The sequence below is a fragment of the Hirundo rustica genome, chromosome 4 (genome assembly GCF_015227805.2).
Source record: "Hirundo rustica isolate bHirRus1 chromosome 4, bHirRus1.pri.v3, whole genome shotgun sequence".
In the NCBI taxonomy this organism is placed as follows: Eukaryota; Metazoa; Chordata; class Aves; order Passeriformes; family Hirundinidae; genus Hirundo; species Hirundo rustica.
The window spans coordinates 13,762,610-13,787,724 of record NC_053453.1 but is presented as its reverse complement, the minus strand read 5'-3'; the positions used below and the strand labels follow the sequence as shown (position 1 = coordinate 13,787,724).

Below are 25,115 nucleotides of genomic sequence, written 5' to 3'. Positions count from 1 at the left end.
ATTTCATTTCAGTAATAGCAAAGTTAATTAGTAGCTTGATATGGGTTTTTTAAATGAGGTAAGCTGGGTTTATGTTTGAGGAGACTTGAAATCAGTTTTGCAGGCTCTAGCATTAATATTATTATATAGTACCAGTGAATACAGATCTTCTAATACCTTTCCTTTGATGATACTGGTACTCAGCCCACTATTGTTCAGTGGTTTATTAACTTACTAGTAGCTGTTAGTGAAAATGGGTTATATTTTTTGAACTGGGAAAACGAGTCATTTTCATGCGAGTGAGAAAAGGTTTAGCACATGAATCGTGTCAGTCTGTACCTTCTTCTATAATCTTGTGAGCAGGCAACATCGAATCTAAATTTCAAATCTATGCAGTCAATGCATCAATCTGAGTAACAGTGTCACTTCACGCTATTAACAAGTCTGCTTAGGTGCTCTAATACCATGCACTAAAGGCAAAAAGACTACTGAAAAAAAATTAATAGACAAGTATAAATCCCTCCCCCCCTCCCATTCATTCCATACCAGTAAAAGAGTACTGATCTAAATCCTTTCCTTACCACCAGTCATTGCATAGGGGGTGATTGAGTCTGCAGGCTCTCCCAGGTGCACTGTGTTCTGAAACTCAGCTTTTTATCAATGTGGGATTAATCATGAATGGCCCAGCTGAATGACCATGCCCAGAAAGTGATGATGAGTGGTGCAAAGTCTAGCAGGTGGTCAGTAGCGTAGCCCCATAACGCATCAATGCAAGGCCCAGTTCTAAGACTTTTGATAATGATCTGGATGATGGGCTAGAGTGTACCTCTGCAGGTTTGTTGATGAAACAAAACTGGGAATGTCTCCTGGCACTGGCCTTATGCAGTGTTATGAAGTTGCATGAGGGGAAGTTTAGGCTGAACATTGGGAAAAAGTTCTTCACATTGGCCATTGGAAAGGTGTTTAAAAAAAGACTGGATGTGGCACTCGGTGCCATGGTTTAGTTGACAAGGGGGTGTTAGGTTGCAGGGTGGACTTGATGATCTCGAAGGTCTTTTCCAACCTAATTAATTCTTTGACCATGTGATTCTATTATACAATCCTAAAAGTTTTATCTAAAACCCGCTCTATTATGGGAAAGTTGCACAGTGTTACTGTTTGTGCTGAGTATTGACAATAGTGACTTTACAGAAATAGTTGAAGTTAAATAGTTACACAAAGTGAAAATATTTTTAGTGGATTGCTGGTTATGGCCCTGATTCAGCAAAGCACTTAAGTATATTTTTAATTTCACATAAATAAGATATGCCATGGAAGTCAAACTATCTCTGTCTATTATTTTAATAATGATAAGCTTTGTCCCATTCACGTACAAAATAAAGTGAAGCCCACTGTTGAGAAAATAAATCACTGTTTGTGGTCTAGCCTGCTGGACATATTTTGTCTGATTTATAGGTATAATTTTCATGAGCAAGTAATTTCTCTGTGAATAGTTTGTGTGACTGTGTACCAAATTTTTAAACAGTGTGAAAAAGGGGAAAATTACACTGGCTGGGCCAGAGTGCAGTCTGGTTGTTGAGTTTTTCTATTTTACTCTACACAGATGCAAGTGGGTTACCTAGAAATAACATATTTTAAAGGAGCTAAGTGCTAATAATACATACATCTTTCAAAAGTATCTTTCCATTCCCCTGGTTGTGGCCAGCTGTCCAGCAGGTCAGAATGCCAGAGGGTTGCCCTAGTATATGTTGCTGGGCAGTTCAGTTCATTTTTGAAAATAAAGAATTAACAAGAGGAGGACAGATCTAAACTGTCTTGCACTGCCTAAGGAATTGCACAGGAGCTCCTAAATCATGTAAGTGCCTGCTCAGCTGTTCAGTTTTGGGGAATAAAGTCATCACTGGTCACAGGAACAATAGTGACATTTTTAATTTACAGTTTGGCTTGGTAGATATTAGTTTATGTAAGTGTGCTTTAGGCATTGGAGCATTTTCACAACAGATTTTAATTAGAAAATAGCCAGTTCCATGGCTGATCTTACTTCCCCACCATTTTGTAGTGGTATGAAGTATGATTTATGTGCAGATTTTCTGTGCTGTGAGATCAAAATAAAGCTGCGAACAGACAGTACCATTAATTCAACCATGCTGCATTAAATGATCTGGTTTGGAGGAAAAGTTCTGCTTTGCCATTAAAGCCTTACAACTGCTTGCAATTAATGTCCATAGATTTAATTTGGTTATTTTTCATGATGGGAAAAATATGTATATGTCGACCTGAATCTTGCCTACCATCAATTACAGTTTAAGATTCTTTTGCTGAAGGAAAAACATATTGCATGACAAGAGGAAATAATATTTTATTTTATGCTAAAGTGCAATGATTTACTTCTGGGAGACTTTCAATTATGTATGGATGTTTTATGTGTGCAGTATGCACCTGAAACAGCTTTGTGCCAGATAATAACACCTCTTAGCTTCCAAAGCTTTACGTGTTCTCTGTGTTGTTAAACATATACACTGGGTGGGGGGACAGTATGACAGAACAGTGACCTTTTTCCAGTGTTGTTGGTTATGGCATAGGAAGCTGTTGGAAAATGATTGCTACAGAGCTGAAAAGATAATCGGATGCAGTTCATTACTCATCTTGTCAGCTGCTCCTGCTACAAGGGATTGTATCACAAGATGTTAATCTGCTTGTGACTAGATTTCAAAGCAAGCATTTTTATTTTGGAGGGGGTGTAAATAATTTAACGTCTTTCAATTCTATTTCATTTTCAGAAGCAAGAGGAATGGAAAATTCCTGATTTAAGGTCTCAGAATGTTAATTAATAGAAATATTAGTACATCCTTGTGGGTTATTTTACAAATATATGATGATATGCTGCAAAAAGCTATTTAATTGCAGAAGTTGTTATTTTTAAACTAATTTTGTGGTAGTGTATTCTTTGAATAGTGGAAGTTAGTCTGCTAGCACATTTCACTGTGTTCTGCAAGACAAGTATTAGACACAAGACAGATTTGGACCTAAGAGCCCTCTACACATTGAATCACTAATGTGGATGTACCCAATGCTCCCATGCATTGTCTACCACAGACGATAATTGGTGTAAGTGTGGGGGAGGACTATAGTCATTATTTACAGATGGGAAGGTAACAAGAAGGTAATTTTAGCTAGCTGGTTTAAGTTTTCTGAGAGTGAAAGGCCTGAAAGAGCAGTTACTTTCTGATACTATGGTTTGGTGTTCACAGTGCTGTATGTGAAGAATAGGGGAAGGCTTATAACATTTCCATTACATTAAGATGAGCCAGTAGAATTGCTGTGCTCATTTCAAGCAAGCAGAACTGCCTTTTCCTCTTGCAGTTTCATCCTGCCAATCTTTTTAAGTCCTTGAATAAGTTGTCCAGTACAAGGGACATTCCTTTAATTTCCTGCTGGAGGAAAACGCGCATTCTGCTACCATTTCTGTGTAATTTTCTAGTATTGATTATCGTCAGATGGAATTGCATATATTGCAATTGCAATAATTGCTTTCATTTTAAACAGTTAAATTATAATTCTCATAAATCTAATAAATCTTATCCCTATTAGAATACATTATTTAAAAAACAAACAGTGAGAGATTTAAATGTACTTGCAAAAGTAATATATTGAATTAATGTGTAAGCAAAAGAAATTACAGATTTAAACAAAATAAATTGTTTCTGGATGCTCATGGTTGCATATGGCACTTTTTACTCCCTCAGGAGTATCTGGTGCTAATGCCTTGCTGTATTCCAGTTTTGGTAGCTACAGTCCACCCACTTAAATACCCCCTGGTGAATGCGTAGGCATCAGTATTCTCTAGTTCCTGCCACAGACTCTTACATGGTCTTCTCTGTGCTATTAATGAGCAGCTGTATTTCACCTCTAGGGAGACTGCATCTCAGCACTGGACAAACTGAAATCTCATATCATATGTTACAGAAGCAACCAACACTCTGTAGATAGTGATTTTAGTTAGTTCGAAAGCAGAGTATTTATTTTTCCCCTTAACATTTTAGACCCAGTAGTCAGTCAGTAGGAAATGTTACATTTTTTATGAAGCTTTTCCCTTCTGTTTCTCCACATATGTAATACAGTTGGCTAGCTGAGCCATGAGGGCCTTCTTCACTACAAAATTCTGGTACACTTCATGTACACCATTCGCCCAGGTCAGATGACAGAAGCTAATGAGCAGGGTCTAATTGTTAGAGTTGTGGCTACCTGTGCAAATGTGTGCATGAGAACATATGTACGTATGCCTGACTTTATATTATATATGTATGTAGAGATACATAGAAAAGTTACATTTTTCCACAATAACATAAAATGTCATCCCGTGTTACTGTTATTTGTCACCGTGTTGAATCTGACAATTAAGATAGGAATTTTGACGTGGAAGGGTACATGCATATTTGTTTTCTGGACCCTTTAATCACTGTGTTTTCTGCTGAGACAGTGACAGAGATGTAGCTGGTACTTACAGTAATGAAAAAAAGCGTTGTTTGAAAGTGCGCTCAAAGTATTTTTGCACCTTCATTAGATTATTTAGAATTTGAATTGAGTTACCATGCTCGGTAGGCAGCCATTGTTCCAGGCTGGGATAGAGAATATGAAAACCGTTTAGTTTATACTTGATGTGAAAGGCCAATTGTTTTTATAGTAGTCTCCATGTGCTAAATTTGAAACTGTGAAATAAAGAATTAATTAATTTCACATTTATGCTATAGCGATAAATTTACCAAAGAAAAAAGATTTTATGCAGTGAACCATTTTGAAGAGTTTTCTGATATTCTAATTTTACTTTGCCCATTTATGAAAGTCAAGTACAATTTTACAGAAAATACAAACATAGCTGTAAAATAAATTATTTTGGTTTCTAAATCCATCATTGTCCTCAAGCAGCCAAAAATGAGATTCCATAATCCCAATTTATTTTAGCATTTGATGTTAATATCATAGAGTTTATGAGCTCAACAACATAAAAATTTTTCCCTCTCAATTCTTAACATGACCTATAAACTTTATCCTTCTTTATCTTTAGAGATAAGGAGTAAAGTTGGATCTAATTGCAGAGTTTGTGATGATAATCCTATTTTTTATCATGACTTTTAGATGTATCACTATACCTTTGACTGATTTTCAGGTTTTATATTAATTCCTTAAGATGATTTTTTTTTAACTGAAACTTGAGCTTGAACTTGCAGTCTTTCAATGATCAGATCTTCAAGAGGGATGCAGTGGTACCTGTTAATGAATGACATTGTAAAGACATTAATTGCTTTGCTCATTATTGCCGCTGCTAGTGAAAAGAGACCATTTTTTTTCCCTTTATCATCTTCAGTATAGTAATTAATTTTGGAATATCAAGGCTTTTAAATATAATTATCTCCATCTTTTGGTGCCACTGCGGGGCAATGCAGAAGTTAAACTGACATTTTTTTTCTTTTCTGATTATCATTGCTATAGTGATTTGGTCAAACTGATTAATGCAGCAGTAAGGTAAAGGGATGATGTGAACACCATGCAAGGAAGAAAAGCTTTCTGTTCAGAGCGGGTTTTCTCTTCCCATGACAACACCGAACAGTATTCCAAGTATCTTGACAAGTAGGCAGGACAGGATACCCATCCTCATCTCCTGGAAGTTTTTTCCTACCGCAAACAGACAAGGATCAAAAATCAGCTTTAATGCTTGACCCTAAGTGCCAGATGTTGGGGGCAGTAGGGACACGGCCTGCCCCTACCCATTGCCTTTGGTGCTCTCCCTAGTTTCCACTTCTGACTGCAAGCCCTGTTGGCACCAGGCAGTGAAGAGTCAGCTGTGAGGTTCGCTGTATTTTTGTGTGGTTTATGTTTTTGGGAGCCCGAGCTGCTCTGTGTGCAGCACGCAGTGACTTTGGTCCCTGGCTGGAGTTTGGCAGCGCGTGGTAATGACAGTAAATAATCGCTGTGGTGTAGCCAGCACGAGAGCTCCCACGGAATGGGAAGGTCACCGCAGTGCAAAGAGGTTTTCTGACTCGTCTCCTGAGGTGTGCTGCTTCGGGCTGCACTCACACCCTTAGAGAGCTGGGAGCATTTCTCTCAGACTTGGAGGAAAATACTTAATTTGAGACAAGACTGAATCTTTTCTTTTTATTTTCTCCAATACTTTTTCTTTTTTTCTTTTTTTTTTTCTTTTTTTATTTTTTCAAACCTGCGGGAAACTTCTCAGATTTCACTTACTCTGTTTTTATTCTCCGTGATGAGGAGCAGCTTTGACTGGAAGCATTTGCATTGCTTGAGATTCTTTGAAAAGAGTATTGTTTTGAAACTTGTATTCCTTTTGTCCCTTGCTCTCAGGATGGCCAGTCTGATATTTTGTACAAATTTTGGACTGCGGTAACCCAGACACTTTCCTCTCAGTTTCAGTCAGCAACAGACTGTAAGTATTCAGTATAAATTATCTGTAATGTGTTCTGTAATTATTTTGAATCTTGCTTTTCAGTAAGCCCTTTGCTCAGTATCTCTTCTACCAGAACTATAGCATTGGTTCACTCAGCACAAGGTCTGTGTGTTTAAAACTTCTGGCTTTGTAACCAGACAGGATCCTCCTAACCTATGGTTGAATTTTCAGAAAGTATTTTCTGTTTCATTAAGTAATTGTTATCTAGTAACAAAAAGTATTTTTCTAACTGTGAGTGGATGTAAAAATGTTTGGAATGGTACATTATACTTCCTAAAGCAAGTGGATTTGCCAAATGCAAAATTATTAATTTTGTTTTAAAGACAAATTCTTAGTCTTTTCTTGTTAAACACTGATTGGTTGTAAAAATCAAATTTCAGCCATTTTTTGGATGCCACTATAAACAGGATTTCAGTTACTTCAAAATTGTCTTATATAATTACAGATTAACAGCTGGTGTCCTGACTATACAAAATTTTCTCTACATGTGTTATAGCTGATCCAATCAAGGAATATTAAACATAAATCATGTGTTAATATAGGACAGTTCTATTACCAGAAAATGCTAACAACTGCAGCATGCAGTTGGATCATAGGCGAATTTGGTACTTTCATAAATACATCTTTCACGTTTGCATAGAGTGTTTAAAGTTAATCTTTTGCACATAGAAGTGAAATGCATGAGACGTGCGTTTATCTTTGTGATCTCAGCTATTGCACTGGCCCTTCAAAATTTGGTCCTTCCAGGCTTTATAGCAGCAGTATAATTTTGAGGAACTAGCTGGTGAATTCATGTTCAGTGGTTGCTAAGTAACTAGAGGATCCCAAAAGAAAATGTATGTATCCCGTGTTAAAACACATTAATTTTATTCTTTGCCTTATGCATTGTTTTAAGTGCAGTAAGTACATACCCCGAGCCTCCTGTTCAAACTGAACACGTGCTACCTGCTCTCAGCACTCATGTTTAAAATTGTAAAATTATGACATCAGTTAGTGGGACCAACCAGCACTACAGAGCTGAGGGAATTCTTACATTTTGTCAGCTGTACTTTTTCTAACAGCTATTCAAAACTATTTTCTTATAGTTTTTAAGAATGTGTTTTATATAAACATTTATAGAGTGGTTTCAATGTGAATGATGTTTTTATTTTGCTGCAGCTGAGTTTTGGGGAGAGATTTTTTCATTTAAGCGAGGCATCGACATGAATATGTTCATTTTTAACATAAATTTCTGGTGACTGCATCCACTGACATCAGTCAGGTTCTGGATCATATAGATCAGAGGAAGACAAGATACCAGAAAAATAGTGTAAAAATAGGAATTTATTGGCAGTTTAAAAGGTTTTGTATTAGATCATGATCTGCTTTTGAGAGGTTGGGACAGCCTTTGTAAACATAGCTTCATGACCTAAAATAACTGTGTTTGATAATAAATGTGAATCCTCCAGTGCTCAAAATTCTATATTTGAGTCGAAAGCACGGGCTGGTTGAAATGGGGCAGATGTCTGGAACCTGAAAAACCTACAAATGAATGGAATAGTGTTAATCTCCTAATGTAATGGGAAATCTATAGAGTATGAGTGATGTTAGATCAAGATTAACTGTTGCTGAAGCAGTTGTACAATTGTTTCATTTCCTGTTACTTGTGGCAAGCCTTTCAAGGCTGAAAATAATGCTGCTTTTTCTGCTGGCTTTATCATTCTTTGACAAGTTTAGGAATTGCATATTAAGTACCTTGTTTTAAGAAGTGAGCATAAAAGCATATGCTTCCCTCACCACATTTCTGAAGACTTTGGTTCATAGGAGTTATCTTTGTCTGTTTTAAATTGTTATCTTCAAAGTTACACAGCTCCACACTTATCCTCCATCAAGATATTGTTAGCAAATCTCTAGATTCAGAGAGTTCCAATTATGCTTTGGCCTTAAATGAATAATAATAATAATAATAAAGTTTGACACCAAACATTTATTGTTCAAAAAAATAGTAAATTTTTCATATCCAGTCTTCCAATTGTGGGTTTTATACTGGTGCTTTACATCCTTTGTCAAGTGCATTTAATATTATAGTTATGTCACTTTGAAATTAATTATAAATATTACATTATTAATATTAAACTTAGTATAACATTGTGTAATATTGATATAAATGCAAGGATAGAGGTTGTTTGTAGGAATAAAAGAATTAGTTTGAGCTTAGCACTGTGTGTTGCTTACTGCTTTATCTTGCAGCGTCTATGTTTTTGAAACAAGCATTTGAAGGAGAATATCCTAAATTACTGCGGCTTTATAATGACTTGTGGAAGCGCCTCCAACAGTATAGTCAAAATATTCAGAGGAATTTTAACACAAGTGGAACTACTGATCTTTTTGCTGAGCTACAACAAATGGAAGAAGATGCACAGGACATATTCATGCAAAAAAATGAAGATTACGAGTATGTATTATAAACTGTAGGACTATAAAATATAAATCTTTTTACCCTGTATGAAAGCAGAATATTTTATTAAGCTTACTGTTATTCAAATTGTCACTGCAGGAGAATTTTAAAGGCTTTTTTCCCCTCTTGCAGTTACTGCTCTAATGTTATTTTAGAGCTGTAGACTTTTCATTAAGCTATGTATCTAACTATGTTGGGTTATCTTTCACAAAGTCTCTGACTTTTGAACAAGTTCTATCTTTTTGTCTCTTTGGGTGAAAAAAATAGGAAAATTGTGAAAGTTTTGTATGCATTGTGATTACAGCAGTAGCATTCTCCTAATGACACTGCAATCATTTGAGTGTGACAAATGCTCAGTTGTTATGATTCATAGTTTTTAGTTTATACATCATAGAATAAACATCATCTAAGAGATATAAGAAAGATCAAACTGGAACAGGCTTATCAAGCCTATTAGGACTTCTAAACTTATGTAAGATAAAATGAATATTTTATATGAGAATTGTATTGACTTAAATATGTTCTTGAGCAGTCAGTGGGAGACTTATCAGAAGAATGTTTTTCATATGCACGTGTTTAAAAAGCAGAAAGGAAAAACAGGTTCAGTATTGCAAAGTTTGTATGTCTGGAAAGATTTAATGCTCTTGTGTATTTTAATTTAAAATGCGGTCACTTTTTCTTATATGCAAAGTCCAGAAAAGGCCTTGAAAGATTCACTGCAACAGTATGAAGCTGCCTATCTGTCAAAATCCTTATCTCGACTGTTCGACCCCATCAATCTTGTCTTTCCTCCTGGAGGTCGGAATCCTCCCTCTTCTGACGAGCTTGACAGCATCATTAAAACTATAGCCAGGTATGCACATATAAGGCATTGTAAATGTAATATCAACATGTATTTTTTCATAAGTTACAGTTTTAGAAAGGAGACTTCCTTAGTAAATAGTTGATTACTCTTCAATTATAAGGTAGATTAGTGCAAAAATCAAGTCAGAATTTAGGATAGGATAGGATAAGATAAAATAGAGTAACACACAGTAGAACAGAATATTTCAGTTGGGAGGGACCTATAACGATAAATCCAGTCCAAATGCACGAACACTTCAGAGCTGGCTAAAAGCTAAAACATGTTAAGGTCATTGTGCAAATGCCACTTGAATACTGACAGGCTTGGGACATTGACCTCCTCTCTAAAAAGCCTGTTCCAGGGTTTGACCACCCTATTCTAAGGAAGTGATTCCTTAATGCTGAGTTGAAACCTCACCTCATGCAGCTTTGAACCATTCCCAAACCTCCTCTCACTTGATCTTGGGGAGGAGTGCTTAGCACCTCCCACTCCACTTCCTCTCCTTAGGAAGCTGTGGCGGGCAATGAGGCTGCCCCTCCTTTTCTCCAAACTAGACAAGACCACACCCTTTGCTATCCTTCATAGGACGTTCCTTCCAGTCCTTTCACCAGATCTGTTGCCCTCCTGTGGACACATTCAGATAACACCACATTATTCCTAAATTGTGGAACTTTGAACTAGACGTGGTGTTCAAGGTGAGGCTGCACCAATGCTGAATACAGCAAGATAGGCACCTCTTTATTATTATTTATAATAAATAATATATTTTATTATTTATTTCCTGTATTTTGTTTTTCTGGAATAAATGAAATTTTAATGTAAGTTTTAATGCTTACGCTTATAAAAGATTAGGAAGAGAAACTATACTGTAAATGTCTGGTATCTTAATTATCCTTACTCAGTCAAAGGGAAGTGGTAGTTGCTTGGCTGGAAGTGATAATATCTGGTGTAAATACTTTTTTAGAGTAAAACAGCAAGATAACAGGTAAAGATGACTATTCCAGGTAGAATTTGTAGAATGAGATATCTGAATTACCAGTGGTGCATCTTCCATCATAAGGTTTCGGTAGTGACTACGCTGTATAATAAGAAGATGGGCAGTATTCACAGTGTGTATGTGTGTATAAAATATTAAATATTGAAACTGGGAGTGACTGGGAGTTACAGATGCTCAGAACATGTCTGTTGGTGTGGTGACACTATTTTGCTCCTTGCAAAAGAGAAAGGAAAACAACATAAAAATGATGAAGTTTCAGTTGAGTTTTCTAGAGTGACCTTTAGCTAAAGATGTTTGGGGCCCTAGAGAGTTCTCAGAGAAGATTATTCTAAGTTGAGGTACCTAATGATTCTCCAGATCTTGAGAGAGGTTAAACTCACCATTAGCAACGTGATGGTTCTTGTGCTCGTCTGTCTTCAGCAGAGCAGTTTTGAATGCATCCCCAGCTGACAGAGATCTGGGGATGTTCATGAACAAAAAATACTGGAAGTGATTTCAAAGTCTTTTCCTTCTTCATTTGTTCCCTGTCATTCCTCGGGGGCCTCTTTTACTATAAAGGATTGCCTAAAACACAGCTGATTAGTTGTGTCAAGCTAAGGCATCCCCTGGGTATTTCTGCACAGCTCATGTAATTCCAGAGTTGAATGACTGTGTATTCACCTGTAATGTTTGAAGGCTGCTGCCAAAGCTTGAATGTAGTTAATTGCTGTCAATATTTTTGAATGGCTTACTAATAGTGATTTCATACTGAAATGTCATTCCTAAACTTTGCTCATTTTTACTAGAATAGGAACACTGCACATAAAATTCCCAAATGACTTGTTAAATTGTAAACTGAATTACGTGCGTGGAAAGACTTGGTTGTATGTCTTACTCTCTCTAAATTGACGTGCCGCGTGACTGTGTATTCATAGTTAGTTCTTTATCGATTCAATACAGCATTCAATACAGCACTGTTTAGTTGTTAATTAAGATTTATAATCTTTGCTTCCAGTGAGCTAAATGTGGCTGCTGTTGATCCAGACCTGAGTTTAGCTGTGGCCAAAAATGTGGCGAAGACCATTCAGCTTTATGGTGTAAAATCAGAGCAGCTTGTAAGTAATTTTAAATTTCAAAAATCTAATGTTTGTTCATGTACAATGACCTGGCTTTTGTAGATATAGAACATAACTGTTAAACAATCTAGATAGACAAAACCTTCCAGTGAGCTTTCCATTGTATTTATGAACATTATCAGTTAAATTCTGCCTTCAGATAAACTCAGTCTATTGATAGCAGTAAAATTTATCTGTATAACTCTAAATTGAATTTGCCATATTAATTTTTCAAAACTCAAAATTGTAGCTGTCATTAAACAAAATCAAGACTATTAAATTGTTTATTAACCAACATGATACTACATCAGTTACATGATACAGAATCTTTATGGTTTTAAAATCTGGACTATTCAAATACAATTTTTTACTACGTGCAAGAAATTTGGGGTATTTTTTCCCACGTAATTATTGACATATATTTAACTGACCTTTGATTTGTTCGCATTTGTCATATTTTTCCAATAATTTACCATGCAGTGGTATCTAGTGTTAACCTGAATAGAAGAAGGATCCCCAAAGCCTTATCCATTTGCTAAGAGCCTCCAAAAAGCCTATGGATAGTACTGTGGATTATGTCATCATACAAAAAAAAAATTCAGATGAATAATTTTCTCTTAAGAACTGTTGCTGAAATTATAACAGTTTTCTTATGAAGAGATGAAAATAAATTTTTGCAATATGCAGACCCACCAGAAATGACTAACTGCCTGTATTTGTAAACAAGATTTTCACTTAATAAACAACATTAATTCTGACAGCAGACTCAGACTCCAGTAACATTCATTTACTATATGTCTTTTTTAAGGAAAGATGCTTCCAAATATTTTTTTGTACCAATTGGCTACGAAACATTGCAGGAATTCAATTAGTATGGTTTCTGTTTACCTTTTGCATTTCTGCCGTCTCAGAATAGCTTTGAAAAAACTGAAATTCAATAGCACATACTTTGTTTACCTTGTCTATTGGATGAATTGTCTTGTAAGTTTGCAAATTTGGTGTATGGAAAAGGAATGTAGGTGAAGCAGTCATGAATATTTTAAAGAATAATAAAGAATATTTTAAATTTTAAAATAAAACCAAATGTTACCATTATTTTGTTAGCAATTCAAAGCACAGTGCTTAAGTTGGGTCTGCTTTTAAAGATACCAAATAATGGCTTCGTATTTTCAGAATGAAATTTGCTTATGACAGAAATAAGGACATTTAGTAGGTTATGACAGTCACCATAGGTTAAAAAAAATACATCATTGTCTGTATGTCATGGAATGTATCATTCAACCAGGGGGAAAAAAAAAAAGACCTTCAGCTCTAACTGAAAGCATCATCTCTGTTAGAGTCTGGCCAGCGGATTCTTTGGAAGTGAACATCGTTTTGTGATTAGACAGCTGGGAAATTCTTAAGAAACCCTGAAAAAACCAAGATACTTAGAAATAAGCTGATAAGTATATGATTTGTGGCATTGTGTTGGCTCACCTCAAAGTAAAAGGATTTGGGAAGAAAGAGGGAATGTGAGCCCTTGAACTTCTTGAATTTGACAACTGAAAATGCAAACTTGAAACACTGAAAAGCTAAGTGAGGGGATTGACCTAGCTGGCAGGATGAAAATCAATGTCCTTGAAGCACATACCTACAAGTTGTAAGATTATATTAAGAGTATTTCAAGGCTACCCTTTTTAAAACCTTCTTTCTTTCCTTGCTGATAACACATTACAAATTTAAAAACCAGAAGTGCTCAACACAGTTGCTAAGATATAAGTGTCAGAGTCATCTCTGAAGTGCTGAAATATCATTCCTAGTCTCCAGCTGCCTCTCCAGCAGGGCATGGCTCTCCCACTTGTCCTGCGCCATGCTTGCCACCCCTCTGGATATAATCTGGAACAACTTAGCCTTTTTTTGGTGCCTATTTTTGGGCAGACAGATTGAGCTTGAAATGTGCACCACGTGTAGAATAGGAGCTGTCAGACATCACTGTTTCATTATGTTTTGCTGGTTTAGCCAAGAATGCAATCTTAATTCAATCTTGCAGTCCAGCCTTCAACAATAGCTTGGAGTCCACAATAGTCCTCCTCTCCAAAGCTGAGAAGGGAACCATGGAACATATCCGCTCAGATGCTTCATGTCTGATAGCAAGAGTAGAGCAGTGCTAGAGATGGAAATTTAATTTCCTGGATGAATTTGAAATTGAGTTCTCTTCCAAATTAAAAGTAAACAAAACTATCTCAGAATTCTCAGTGAAAGAAGTTGGGGGCAGGAGCTTTAAAAAGTAATTTTTTTTTTCTTTTAGTGTAGTAATATTGCAGGTAGATTTAAAGGTGAAAAAACTGAAATGTGCAGTTCTAAAAGATTGAGACATTCTGCTGTTGATGTCAGGGGTTTTATTTACTCAGTTTCACAGAACAAGAAATTCACTGAGATTTCATCACTGTTTCACCAGGTATTCTTAAACAGACAAATAACAAGAAAAATATTACTCAAGATTCAAAGGTTTTACCTTTGAGTGAAAACAGCAACTATCAGTCTGTACATACAGTCCTGAAGCAGAAACAACTAAGTAAAAATGGCCTCTTCCTGTAAATCCAAAACATTTGTTTGCGTTACTTGTGGCTTTGTACGCCTTCCCCCACATCCAGAACTTGCTGCACTTGAGAACTGTTCTTTTATTAACCGGTTCAGAGAAGATAATAATCTCTGGAAGCAGCAGTATGTAGATACATTCTGCTGTTGGGTGAATCTTTAGTCAATCCCTTGCTGATGCTTGATGTGGTTGGTGTATGCCATGCAGCGTTCAGAATTATTGTCCTAATTTCACTCAGTGTAATTGCAGATGTTCTTACTATAGAGAGTTTGAAGGGATAATTAGACATTGCACTAGATTTAAAAGATATTTCTGTTAATTTAAGAGTATTAGCTTTCATCTTCACTATCAATCCTGTGTTTTGTGGTGCTGAGAAAGGCTGCTTTGTTTCTTCTTATTCCCATTTTCCTTAAAAGAGATAGGCCAGACATCTTCATAATGATTACAGACACCACCAGATTTCTGTTTAGTCACCATTTCCACATCCTTCTGATTCCAGATTGGAAAATATATTAACAAATCTGATCATCATGTTTTGGATAAGAACAAAATTTTCCTTTTCTGCATTTGTACCTTGTAATCCAGTGCACAGGTTTTAACAAAAGGTCTATTTACTGAGCCAGTATTTGTTCACTGGCCACTTTTTCTTGCAAGTGAGGTAGCCTAGATGAAAAAGGCTCTATTCAGTTCCTCCTCTATTCTCTCCTCTATTCAGGTCCAGAGGAGTCATCCAGTCCCAGTTGCAAATACCTGTAATTGTGTCTTGTTTGACACATACAGCATGTTGTATTCTTGTTTAACTGGCCATAGCACGAAGATTAGCTCTTTCATCTTAAAATATTTCCAATAAGTACAGTGAAGGGAAGAGATTTGTGAGAAGGCAAGAAGTTGCATTTCCTGGAAAGAGATGGAGAGGAAAAAAAAAAAAAGTTGAGTAATTTGGGGTGTTTATGAGAATCCACGCTCCTTAACAAAAAATAGGAGCTCATAAATCTGCTTTCTAGAGATATTTTTACCCATTTGTTCAATTGATGGTTGAGAGATGTAAAAGAGAACTTAAAACTCACCAACATCTTTATTAAATGCCTTTAACATGGCAGCAATAATTGTGTGGCAGGATCCTCTAGTGCAGTGATCTTAAGATTTTTGGTTATGCATTCCTATCAGTATAAACTTTTTGAGCGTGCACTCTCATTATATGTATACTTGTTTATTTATAACTTTTATACATGTACTGTTGAAATTCTGATATTTTTGACATGCACCCCATTTTGTCTTGTCTAATCCTTGCGGTGCGTTTGCCCCACTTCAAAGACCACTGCTCTAGAGTAATACTCTGCAGTTATCTTCCACAATAAGGGAAAAGACTTGGTCTGTTAATTTTTTGAAACTGCCTCATTGATTGCAGTCTTTTGAATTCATGTTTGGTTTTGTTAATATGATATTTTATATCAGATTTTTCATTTATTTATAGTAAAAAATATGGTAGTCTAATGATTGAAAGTGAAACAAAACTGTTTTCTCAGTTGATTATCTGTAATTTTGTCATATATTGAGCTGAATTTTGAATGTACTTGAAATGTTGTTTTCTCCTATAATTAAAAATCTCTTTGTTGTAACTTCACAATCACTATATTTTTGTTTGCTGTTGATAGAGGAGTAATGAAACATTGAGGGTTAAAAGGTCTGGAAGTTTACAAGATATGTTATTTTGCCAAAAATAAATGGCAAGATCAGTTGTCCATATAGACTGAAGATGGAAGAGCACTCTTTGGTCCTCTAGTCTGTTCCCTTCCCAGCACAGGACTGTTTGAAACAATATTTGTTGTTGGGGCTTTTGTTGCATTCTTTCTGGTGTCAGAGTGATGATTTCAGTTACCTGAATGTACGTACTGTATGTTCTCTTACTTTTGTGCTGTTTCTATTCAGCTTGTCATGTGGGTGGATTGAAATACACTAACACACCCACCAAGTGCACACAGATGAAATGTGTTGTGCTGTGAACATGAAGATGCAGTTGTTTGGAGAAGGTGTGATTCTCCTACTTTGTGAACCAGAGGATCTCTACCAGTTCCCTCCCTAGAGTTACAGTCATCCTGTCAGACTATCTTATTAATTTTGATCAGAGTCCCAGAGCAATCCTTCCTGCCTTGTCTGATGGAGGCTGTGGCTTGCTGACTCCTCCCACCATCAGGCATCACTAGGGACATCATCAGAGACCGCATTATTATCCTTTGGCCAATAAACAAGCAAAGAGTCATTTTGCAGAGGCAGGATTGTAAAAATGAGGTTGCCCACTTGCTTTTCAGAGCAGGTGGGGGCGATTATGCTGGCAGATTCTGGTGGATTAAACTGTCTTAAAAACATTTCTATATGAGGCTATGGTGTGCTTACATGATTTAGACAGACAGAAACTCACTCTACTGTGTTGCCAGATGGCAGAGCACATTTTAGCTCCACTCCAGTCCATGCTGACCAGTTCAGCTGTGCCACCTTGCTGAACACAACACTCACTCAGCCTGGAGCACAAGCAGAGGAAGTTCATGTCTGCTTGAAGTACAGACAAAGCAAGAACCTGCATGGCCATACTAAACTATGCAGATTTTTTTCTAAGGTTGGGGTAGAAAAGGCTAAAATCAGTGTGAGCTGTGATGGCCTATTATTGGAGCATTTCCTAAATATGGAATATTGTATTTTATGGAGTAATAAGTTTATCTAAAAAAGGGGATCTTTCCAGCAGACAAGAGGCTGCAGGCAGATGATATAATGGAGATCTTTTCCACTGTCAGACTTGTAAGCCGTCATGGAGAGGAAGCCCTCAAAAGATGGAGATAGAGAGTGGTGTAATGAGGGAGGAAGGAAGTAGAGAATTTTAATTTTTTTTTTATTCTCTTAACTCAGTGTGGTTGAACTGATGCCACATCTCACAAAAGCTGATGAATGAGGCGGAGGTCCGAAATACAGGCTGAGGACAGTGCTCTCGGAGAGCTACTAACCTTTGCCCTCAGGTACTAAACTCCTTTAGAGCTCGTGGTAGAGGCTTGGCTTCTCGTCAGCATTTTAGCCTGGGCAGTGGTTGTGGTGGTTGTGATTATCACAGCTGCCACTTGGAAAATTTTAAGCACTGTGCAGAGAGCACAGTCTTTCCTGGCATTCTGAAGAGTTCTTCCCTGGTCTTCTTAAGAAAACACAAGACAGTGTACGGTGTATTTTATGTATTTCGAAGTTAAAATGCTAAAGACCCAGTAATAGAAGCAAATTTTGAGATTAAAGAGAATACATAAGTGTCTCAAAAATTAGAGTCACTGCACCAAGGTTCAAATAGTTGTCACATATCCTCAAAGGGCAGGATATTGAATCACCTCTTGGTGACCTCTACTACTGGATATGCCACAAGCCAAAATGAGAGAGAATTTGTTATTCTGATCCCAGAAGAATGGATGACTGTACACTTCAGACATAAGGACATTTGTGAGGATTTTCCTGGGTGAATGACGTTTTAGGATTCTGGATTTTTTTGAGAGAAAAGTCAGCATCAGCTGATGATATCTGTGATATAGAGTAGGCAGCCTCTTTCTCACTGTCCTGGATCTCGGTAGTATATTGAAATTTATTTATATTTACTTAAGTAAATATTTGAATTATATAATGTTATGCGTGGTTCTAGAATGTGCATCAGTTGCAGAGCGCTGGAGCAGTAATATGAGCACTAATACATTGGCACAAAAGGTTTCTTGGGGAGTAACTGGGAAGCTTTGATTTAGCCTGATCTTGTTTTTGAATACAATGGTGAAACTGGATTTCAGATACTGTGAAACAGTTCTGAATATTTAACAGGCTTAATGTTTAAATATAAAGTGACTCTAACATAAAAATTCTGCGATTAAAATTAATATGCATTATTTCTAAATTTCTGGGGGTTTGCTGAGATATACTTTTCAATTAACTACTGTTACTAGATTGTGTAACTAGGGCAATGTTATTCTAAAGTATTAATACCTGTCATAATGATGAGAAGCATGTGTTTGATGACAGATTTTTTTTAGTGCATTATAATTTGATAAAGTAAATACCACAAAAAAGCAGAAGTAGAAAAGTGTAACAATTCATTGTTGCGTCAACCTCTTCTTCAGAGGCAAACACTATACACATGCATATCCCAATGTCCTGGTTTGGGACAAATTTGGGAGAAAACCCCTGTATAGGATCTCTCTAAGGAAGCAAACCCACGTGGCCCCTCCCTCCAACCGGTCCGGAAAAAACCAAAACCCTCTTTGGAGAAAAGTGGAAAAAACTATTTTACTAAACAAATGAAGTGCATACAAGTATAAAGAATGAATATTATGAAACAATAAAACCTCTCCTTCTGAAGTGAGACGGCAAATTGAGAAAGTCCTTGCCGTGGGTGTAGCTCGGCTCTCTCTCTCAGTCTCTCCTCAGTCCCAGTCTCTCCGGCGCTGCTGGAAAATGCCGAGGTCCAGGCCCCGGTGGGCCGCAGGTGCAGCCCCCAGTGCTCCCCTGGGTTTTCAGTCCAGAGCAGGTTTAAACAGTTCCAAGAAAAAGGAAAAAAAAACAGTCCAGGGAAATTCTCTGCCCTAGCTAGCTGAAACTAACTAAAAGCAAAGGGAAAAAAAAAAAAATCTCTGTCCTGCAGTCTCTCCCAGCCTCCGCCGAACACGCTGTCCGCAGCAGAATGTGGAGGAGTCGGGCAGTTTTCTCAAAACAAACTCGGCGCTTCTCCTTGCTCTTAGAACCAGTCTTAAAGGCACAGGACTCAATATACAGCACAAACAGAACAGACGATTGGGGATACAGGCATCATAAAGTTACCCTAGGACACCCAATCACTGACTGCTTGTCCCCAGATGGTCTGGGTTTGTTTTTCAAAGAGAGCATGGGGGTTGAAAACAAGTAACTTTCCTCAGAACAGTAAATGTGAGTAAGTAAATGAGCTTGGTCTCATCTGTGTGAAGGCAAATTTTTATCATCGTGGCTTGTTCTGATTAGTGCTGGCCTCACTTCAAGGATCAGCAAGACGTGTTTGTTTTTGCTGCAGAAGGGCCGTGTATTGAATTGCTCCGCAGGGTCACCCTGCTGTTTATGTCAATGTCTGCCTCTCTCGCTTCGGAGCACAAGGTCGGTGAGGGGTTGTGACTGACACTCAGGACTTAATCTGCCATTCCAGCTGTGAACATCTCCCTGAGATGGGAGGGTAACCGTGATGTCTGTAGTAGGGAGCGCCAGGCTCCTTGTGGCCGGTGGGGCCAGGCAGTGCCTCCCGCCTGGGCGGGCTCCCCTTCCCCAGAGCAGTGCCCGCTTGCCAGAGCCCTCCTGGCAGCGGTGTCTGCAGCACTGCCTCTCCTCAGCTGCACCAGGGGAAGGGCTTGGCCAGGTGTCGGCCACGTGTTGCTAATGAGTGTCCTACCAGCTTAGTGGTACGAGTGTTACCCTGGTTTTTCTGAGTTTCTTTATTAGCCTTTTGATTTTCATAAATGGAGTCAGATCTTTTAGTTACTGTAGAATATTAGAGCAGTTTTCTACCTTTCCCACAGAAGTAATATAAACAAATCCTTTGTTTTTCATTCTCTGTCCTTTGTTTGCATATTTCTAACCTGAAAACAATTGTAACTGACAATTGGTCTGGCCACTGAGGCTGAGGGGTGGAAACCCCAAAAAGCCAATCTTCTGCTAGACCCACAAATGTATAAAAAGTAAAAGAATAAACAAAGGGGTTCCTCTTCTCTCCGCTCTTTCAGCTGGGAGCTGGATCAGAGGAACCTCTGCGAAAATCTCTTGTCTGCGTGTGATTTCTTTGTGTGTCTCGGTGACAGTACGAGCACACGCCAGATCCAGGGACCTTTCCTGGCACCCTTTAATTTACTATGCTGTGGATGTAGCCAATATGTGACTGAGACTGAACAAGAGCGAGCTGCAAAATCTCTTCAAGAGGAAGCTTAAAATGCTGACAGATTGGAGTAATTTTTTCTTGCATCTGGAAATTATACTTCCTTCTGCTGTAAATAAATCTCTAAGGCAAAAGTTTGGAGATGTGATTTCTTCTGTAGTAATATTGCTTTTGGCCTTAAGATTTTCTTAAATTCCCAGAGCTTCAAAATATATGCGTTCCAAAACATGTTTTTCTATCTGCAGTGCTTGTCAGCTGTACTTGACTTACTTTCATATAGCATTTGGTGTTTCTACCAGAGTTTTATACCTTGAAAAGAGCACAGTTGTCCATGGCATTGTGGCTAATTGGCAACTTAAAATACTACTGGATGTGTGCAAAAAAACTCTTGGATATTACCTCTTCGATGTTCAACCCTTTCTTCAAGTAGCCAAGTATTTCTTTGAGCCAACTCAGATGACACCTTTTTGCATGCTGGTGCAACCAAGCCCTTCTGTAATTTAATATTCTATTTTTAGTGAATGTAATGGATGGAGATACAGGCTGAAGACTATCTATCTATCTGTCATGTTCTGGTATTTTTAGAGCACTGATCTTTGTAATGCTGATCAGCACCAAATGTATTACATAAGATTAGCATCAAAATATATACAATGGAAAGTCAGCTCTGCTGCAGTTGTTCTTAAATTATTTTTAGTATTGCCCACAAAACTTGTACAGCTCAGTGCATTGCCCAGTCTCTATAGGAAGCACTTTAAAAGATTCATTTTGCCTTTTCTCAGACCTTTTCAGTCACAGGTCTCCTTCCTGAGGCTTCAAGTAAGATAGTCAGTGATGCACATTATGGAAATTTTAATAAATGCCCACTTTCCACCAGGACTGAAACTGAGACAAATTGTCTCTCATTGTCCCTCAATCCAATTTATGTTTGAACTTGTGATTTGCAGATGCAAGATTCCAAATTCTGTTTTACTTACATTCCTAGCTAGTGTTGTGTTCTTTATTGGTGCTCAGGTGGCTTAATCTTTTGCAGTTACCCATAATGATATTTTCAATTTTCAAATTTTAGTGGATACTCAGAACTAATATCTTCTCATTAAATATATCTGGTTCACTAGCTAACCATTTGGAATGCATAGGAGTAGATGACTTGGGTCATGAGTTTTTGAGTTTAGAGGCAGACTGTAAGAAAACAGACCATGTTCTTCTCACACCACTCTAGAAGAAGTATTTTTGTGTTCAAAATTTTCTGAAAAAAGCAGATCCTTTCCTTTGAGTATTTTTAAAAACTAGTTTGTAATTACTGAGGTTTAAAAGAGATCTCAACTTTCTGCATATCCATCCCATCATCGTAACTATTTGTAGAAGATAAATCTTGATTTTTTTCATATTTTTTTTTCTTAGTGGGTTTATGGTGCATCTGATAGATTATAGTCAGTAGAAAAAATTTGCTATTTGTTTTTTGTTGATGTAGTTTTGAAGATGTAATGCTGTCATGCCATTGCTTTACAGATCTTCCAGGTTCTCTCTTCCTTAGAATGCAATTAAATGTGCTGTGATCTTGGTTTATGTTGCTATGTTAAAAACAATCTCTAATTTATTAATGCTTGTCCTTGGTGGCTTGTAAACATTGCTGCAATAAAGAGAATGAGGAAAGGAAAGGCTAGTATGCCAGGTGGAAGAAAAACCCAACAATTAATTCAGTTTAAAACAGAGCTGAAGAAGAGAGTCTTGACAAGGAATTTTTGTAATGTCATTTGTAGAAGAGAAAGTGTCTGTCATGCTTGATCAGGGTGATGAAGATTAAAATAGCTCCCTGTTTTCAGGGGGTTATTTAGATGATAAGCAGTATGAATGGCATTTTTTTTTTGTCCAGAATCTAAAAGGCTACATGTATTATAACTGATCCAGAGACTATATTGGAACATCTTGGCTTAATCAGTGAAATTATGAAAAGTGGAAGTGCAAAGGAAAATGGGATTTAAAAGTTAAACTATTGCAATGAGAAAACACTTGGATGAGAAGGATTGATTCATAGTTTTCTCTGACTGTTCATGGAGATAGGAATTTTTTTTCTGAACCTTTAAGTCTGTCCTTAGTCGTTGACTAGGAAATGCCAGAGAGGGGCTGGATTAAACAAGTTCTCCATTGATTTTGCCCCAGTCTATCTAGTGGCGAGACAAATATCCATAACATGTTGCAAGAAAGAAAAATGTTGATACAAGATTCTGCTGTAATTCTGGTTTCTTTTAGGGAAATGAAAAGAATAAAGACCTCATTTATGGGGGAAAGCATTTGTTGAGTTAGCATTAGTCATATATATTGCAAGGAGAAATGTACCTTACACTACCCAAAAACATTTTTTGGCCCAGTTATTTTTCACAAATTCCTCAATTGCGATATGCTGGAGTAGTAAGAAAATGGATGTGAGCTGCATCTCTGTTAGGATGTTTACTGATGTTTATTGACATAACTGTGTGGTTTGGGATAGCTGTGTTGTTTTTTTTCCCACCCATCCTCTTATGTGACATAGTTAAATTTATCTAGCTGAATGATTCAATCAAGTAGGGGAGAGCAGGGTGGAGGGGGAGAGAGGAAAGACTTCCTGGAACCATATTCTTCCAGTGAAGGGATAAAAATGCACTGGAATTCTGGCATCAGATTTAAACCCCAGGAAATTCATGAGGCCCGTGATGGTTTTGAATTGAAAAGCATGATGAATCCTTATTGTAATGACATAAAGTGAATTTCTGATTGCCTTTTTTATTATGTGATCTTACAAGAATTAATCCATGTCTCTTATTAGGTGGTGTTATATTGAATTGTAAGCTTTCATTTGTGGGTGAATCACTATTCAGGACATATTCCAACAATGAGATTTGTCTGACAGTTCCAGGGAAATGTATCTCGTCCTCCTGTCTAAATGTCGAATATTGAGAACTTCGGAGGGAAGTATGAAATCTAATAAGCTCACAAATTATCAGGAACAGTAGTGAAATGACACCTCAGGAAAGGTTTATGTAAATAACGGGTCAGTAACAATGGTGTAAGTAATGTGAAAGATTATATTTTCTCCACTTCTTTTTTGAGATACATGAATTAATTGTATTATGCCAGTACCTTGAAGACATAGTATTACTGTCAATGAAAAACTTGTATCCATGCTATTTAAATGAGAGAACCCAAAAATATAAATTCAATGTTTGGCACATTAAAAGAATTCATTAATAAGAATTTAAATAGGGTATGTGGGAGGCTATTATATAATAAAATAATTTCAGAATAATTGCTGTTTCACTGTACAGTAATAAAATCTAAAGATGGCAGTAGGTCTAATTTAAAAATAATCAAAAGCCAGGTAAGGTTTTGTGATTTATTTTTTTGATGGAAAGGTAAGAAGAGCTTTGTTGAAACAGTCATTAGGAAGTACTTATATTGGTCAGAAAATACTTAGAAATATTTATCTGATAAATCACTTTAAAAAGCATTTAAACTTTTAAAACTGGAATTAAAAATCTGGAGGAGAGAGTTACATTAAATAACTTTATGAAGGATTTTCTTTTTTCTCATGTTGTCTTTTGCTGGTTAGATCGTGACTCACATAACAAATGTGTGAGTTTTAATTTTTTTTTTAAGATATACTGGCTAAACTCCAGAAAAAATCATCCAAACATAAAAGTCTGATTTTTAGAGTACTGTGTACTTCATTTTATCTTGCTAGAAAATTGGTTAAAGGACTTCTTTAGGTCTAGTATTTATTTTGCTAGCATGTAGAAAAAGAATGTGTTTGCACAATCCTTACAGTATTTTGTTATAACAAGCTCTAAGTTATTTCTTAGCAAATTAAATTCTGTGATTCAGAAAAGTTAAATGTTGATACATATATATGGTGTATATATATAGATACATATGTATATAAAGAATTTGGAATTTTTCCATTTTGGAACAGCTCTTGTGAGACTTGGACCTTGTAAAGTTCAATTATAAATTTGTGTGAGGTGGTAATATTCTAATCTCAGTTAATGCTGGACTTGATACTACAAAAGGCAGATGGCCATTAAATAAGTTGATGGTATTTTTTATGTGTGGGTGAATATCACCCTATCATGTTGAACCTCGCATGTGTCTTGGGGATGAATGTGTCTGCCCTTCATCTCTGGAGGGGCATTCTCAGTAGCTGGTTGAAACCAGGAGCTAATGGGATTACATATAAGATATGATTAATCATTCAGTCATTAATTTGGCAAGCATGAAAAATGCAATAAACTGTTACAGTCAGAAGTATCAGGATCAACACACATTGTCCTTGAAACCCTCCTCAGGCTTGGGCTGGCTGGATAATAGAAGGGGCATCATCTTCTGTTGTTGAGAAATTATTCCAAGTGTTTCAGGTTTAGGTTTCTCTGAGGTTCCTTAAAGGAACTGGTTTTATAAGTGCTTTCTGATATCACAGTTGTTTTAAAGCAGCTCATTATTTAAGAACCATGAAATATTACTCACTTTTGATTACTTCCACAGTGCTTTTCTTCTCAGATGATTCAAAGACTTGGAGATAAATTCTGTCTTTTCTGTTACAGAAAGACCATTTGCTGTTTTTCTTCCATTTCTTTGGCTTTTGAAAATACTAAAGAAGAAAAACCAAAACAAAGCTGAAATACCCCTGGGGAAATGGTTCAATGATTGCTGCTTCTTCTAACATGAATAGTATGAGCATGAAGTTAGGTCTTTTTTCCTGGTCAAGGATGTCACAGTCTCTTCAATTTTTTCTTTCCAAAATAATGATTATATTTTCTATAAGATTTTTAATTGCCTCACCAC

General features: G+C 36.8%; 1 protein-coding gene across 1 annotated transcript in view; it reads left to right on the top strand.

Moving 5' to 3' along the window:
• COG5 (component of oligomeric golgi complex 5) overlaps positions 1-25,115 on the top strand; it is a 179,355-nt gene that overhangs the window by 125,558 nt on the left and 28,682 nt on the right. The window contains exons 11-14 of the mRNA XM_040061601.2: positions 6,340-6,421; positions 8,672-8,876; positions 9,571-9,732; positions 11,715-11,814. Coding sequence (XP_039917535.1) covers positions 6,340-6,421; positions 8,672-8,876; positions 9,571-9,732; positions 11,715-11,814 — 549 coding nt within the window. The remainder of the gene's footprint in view (positions 1-6,339; positions 6,422-8,671; positions 8,877-9,570; positions 9,733-11,714; positions 11,815-25,115) is intronic.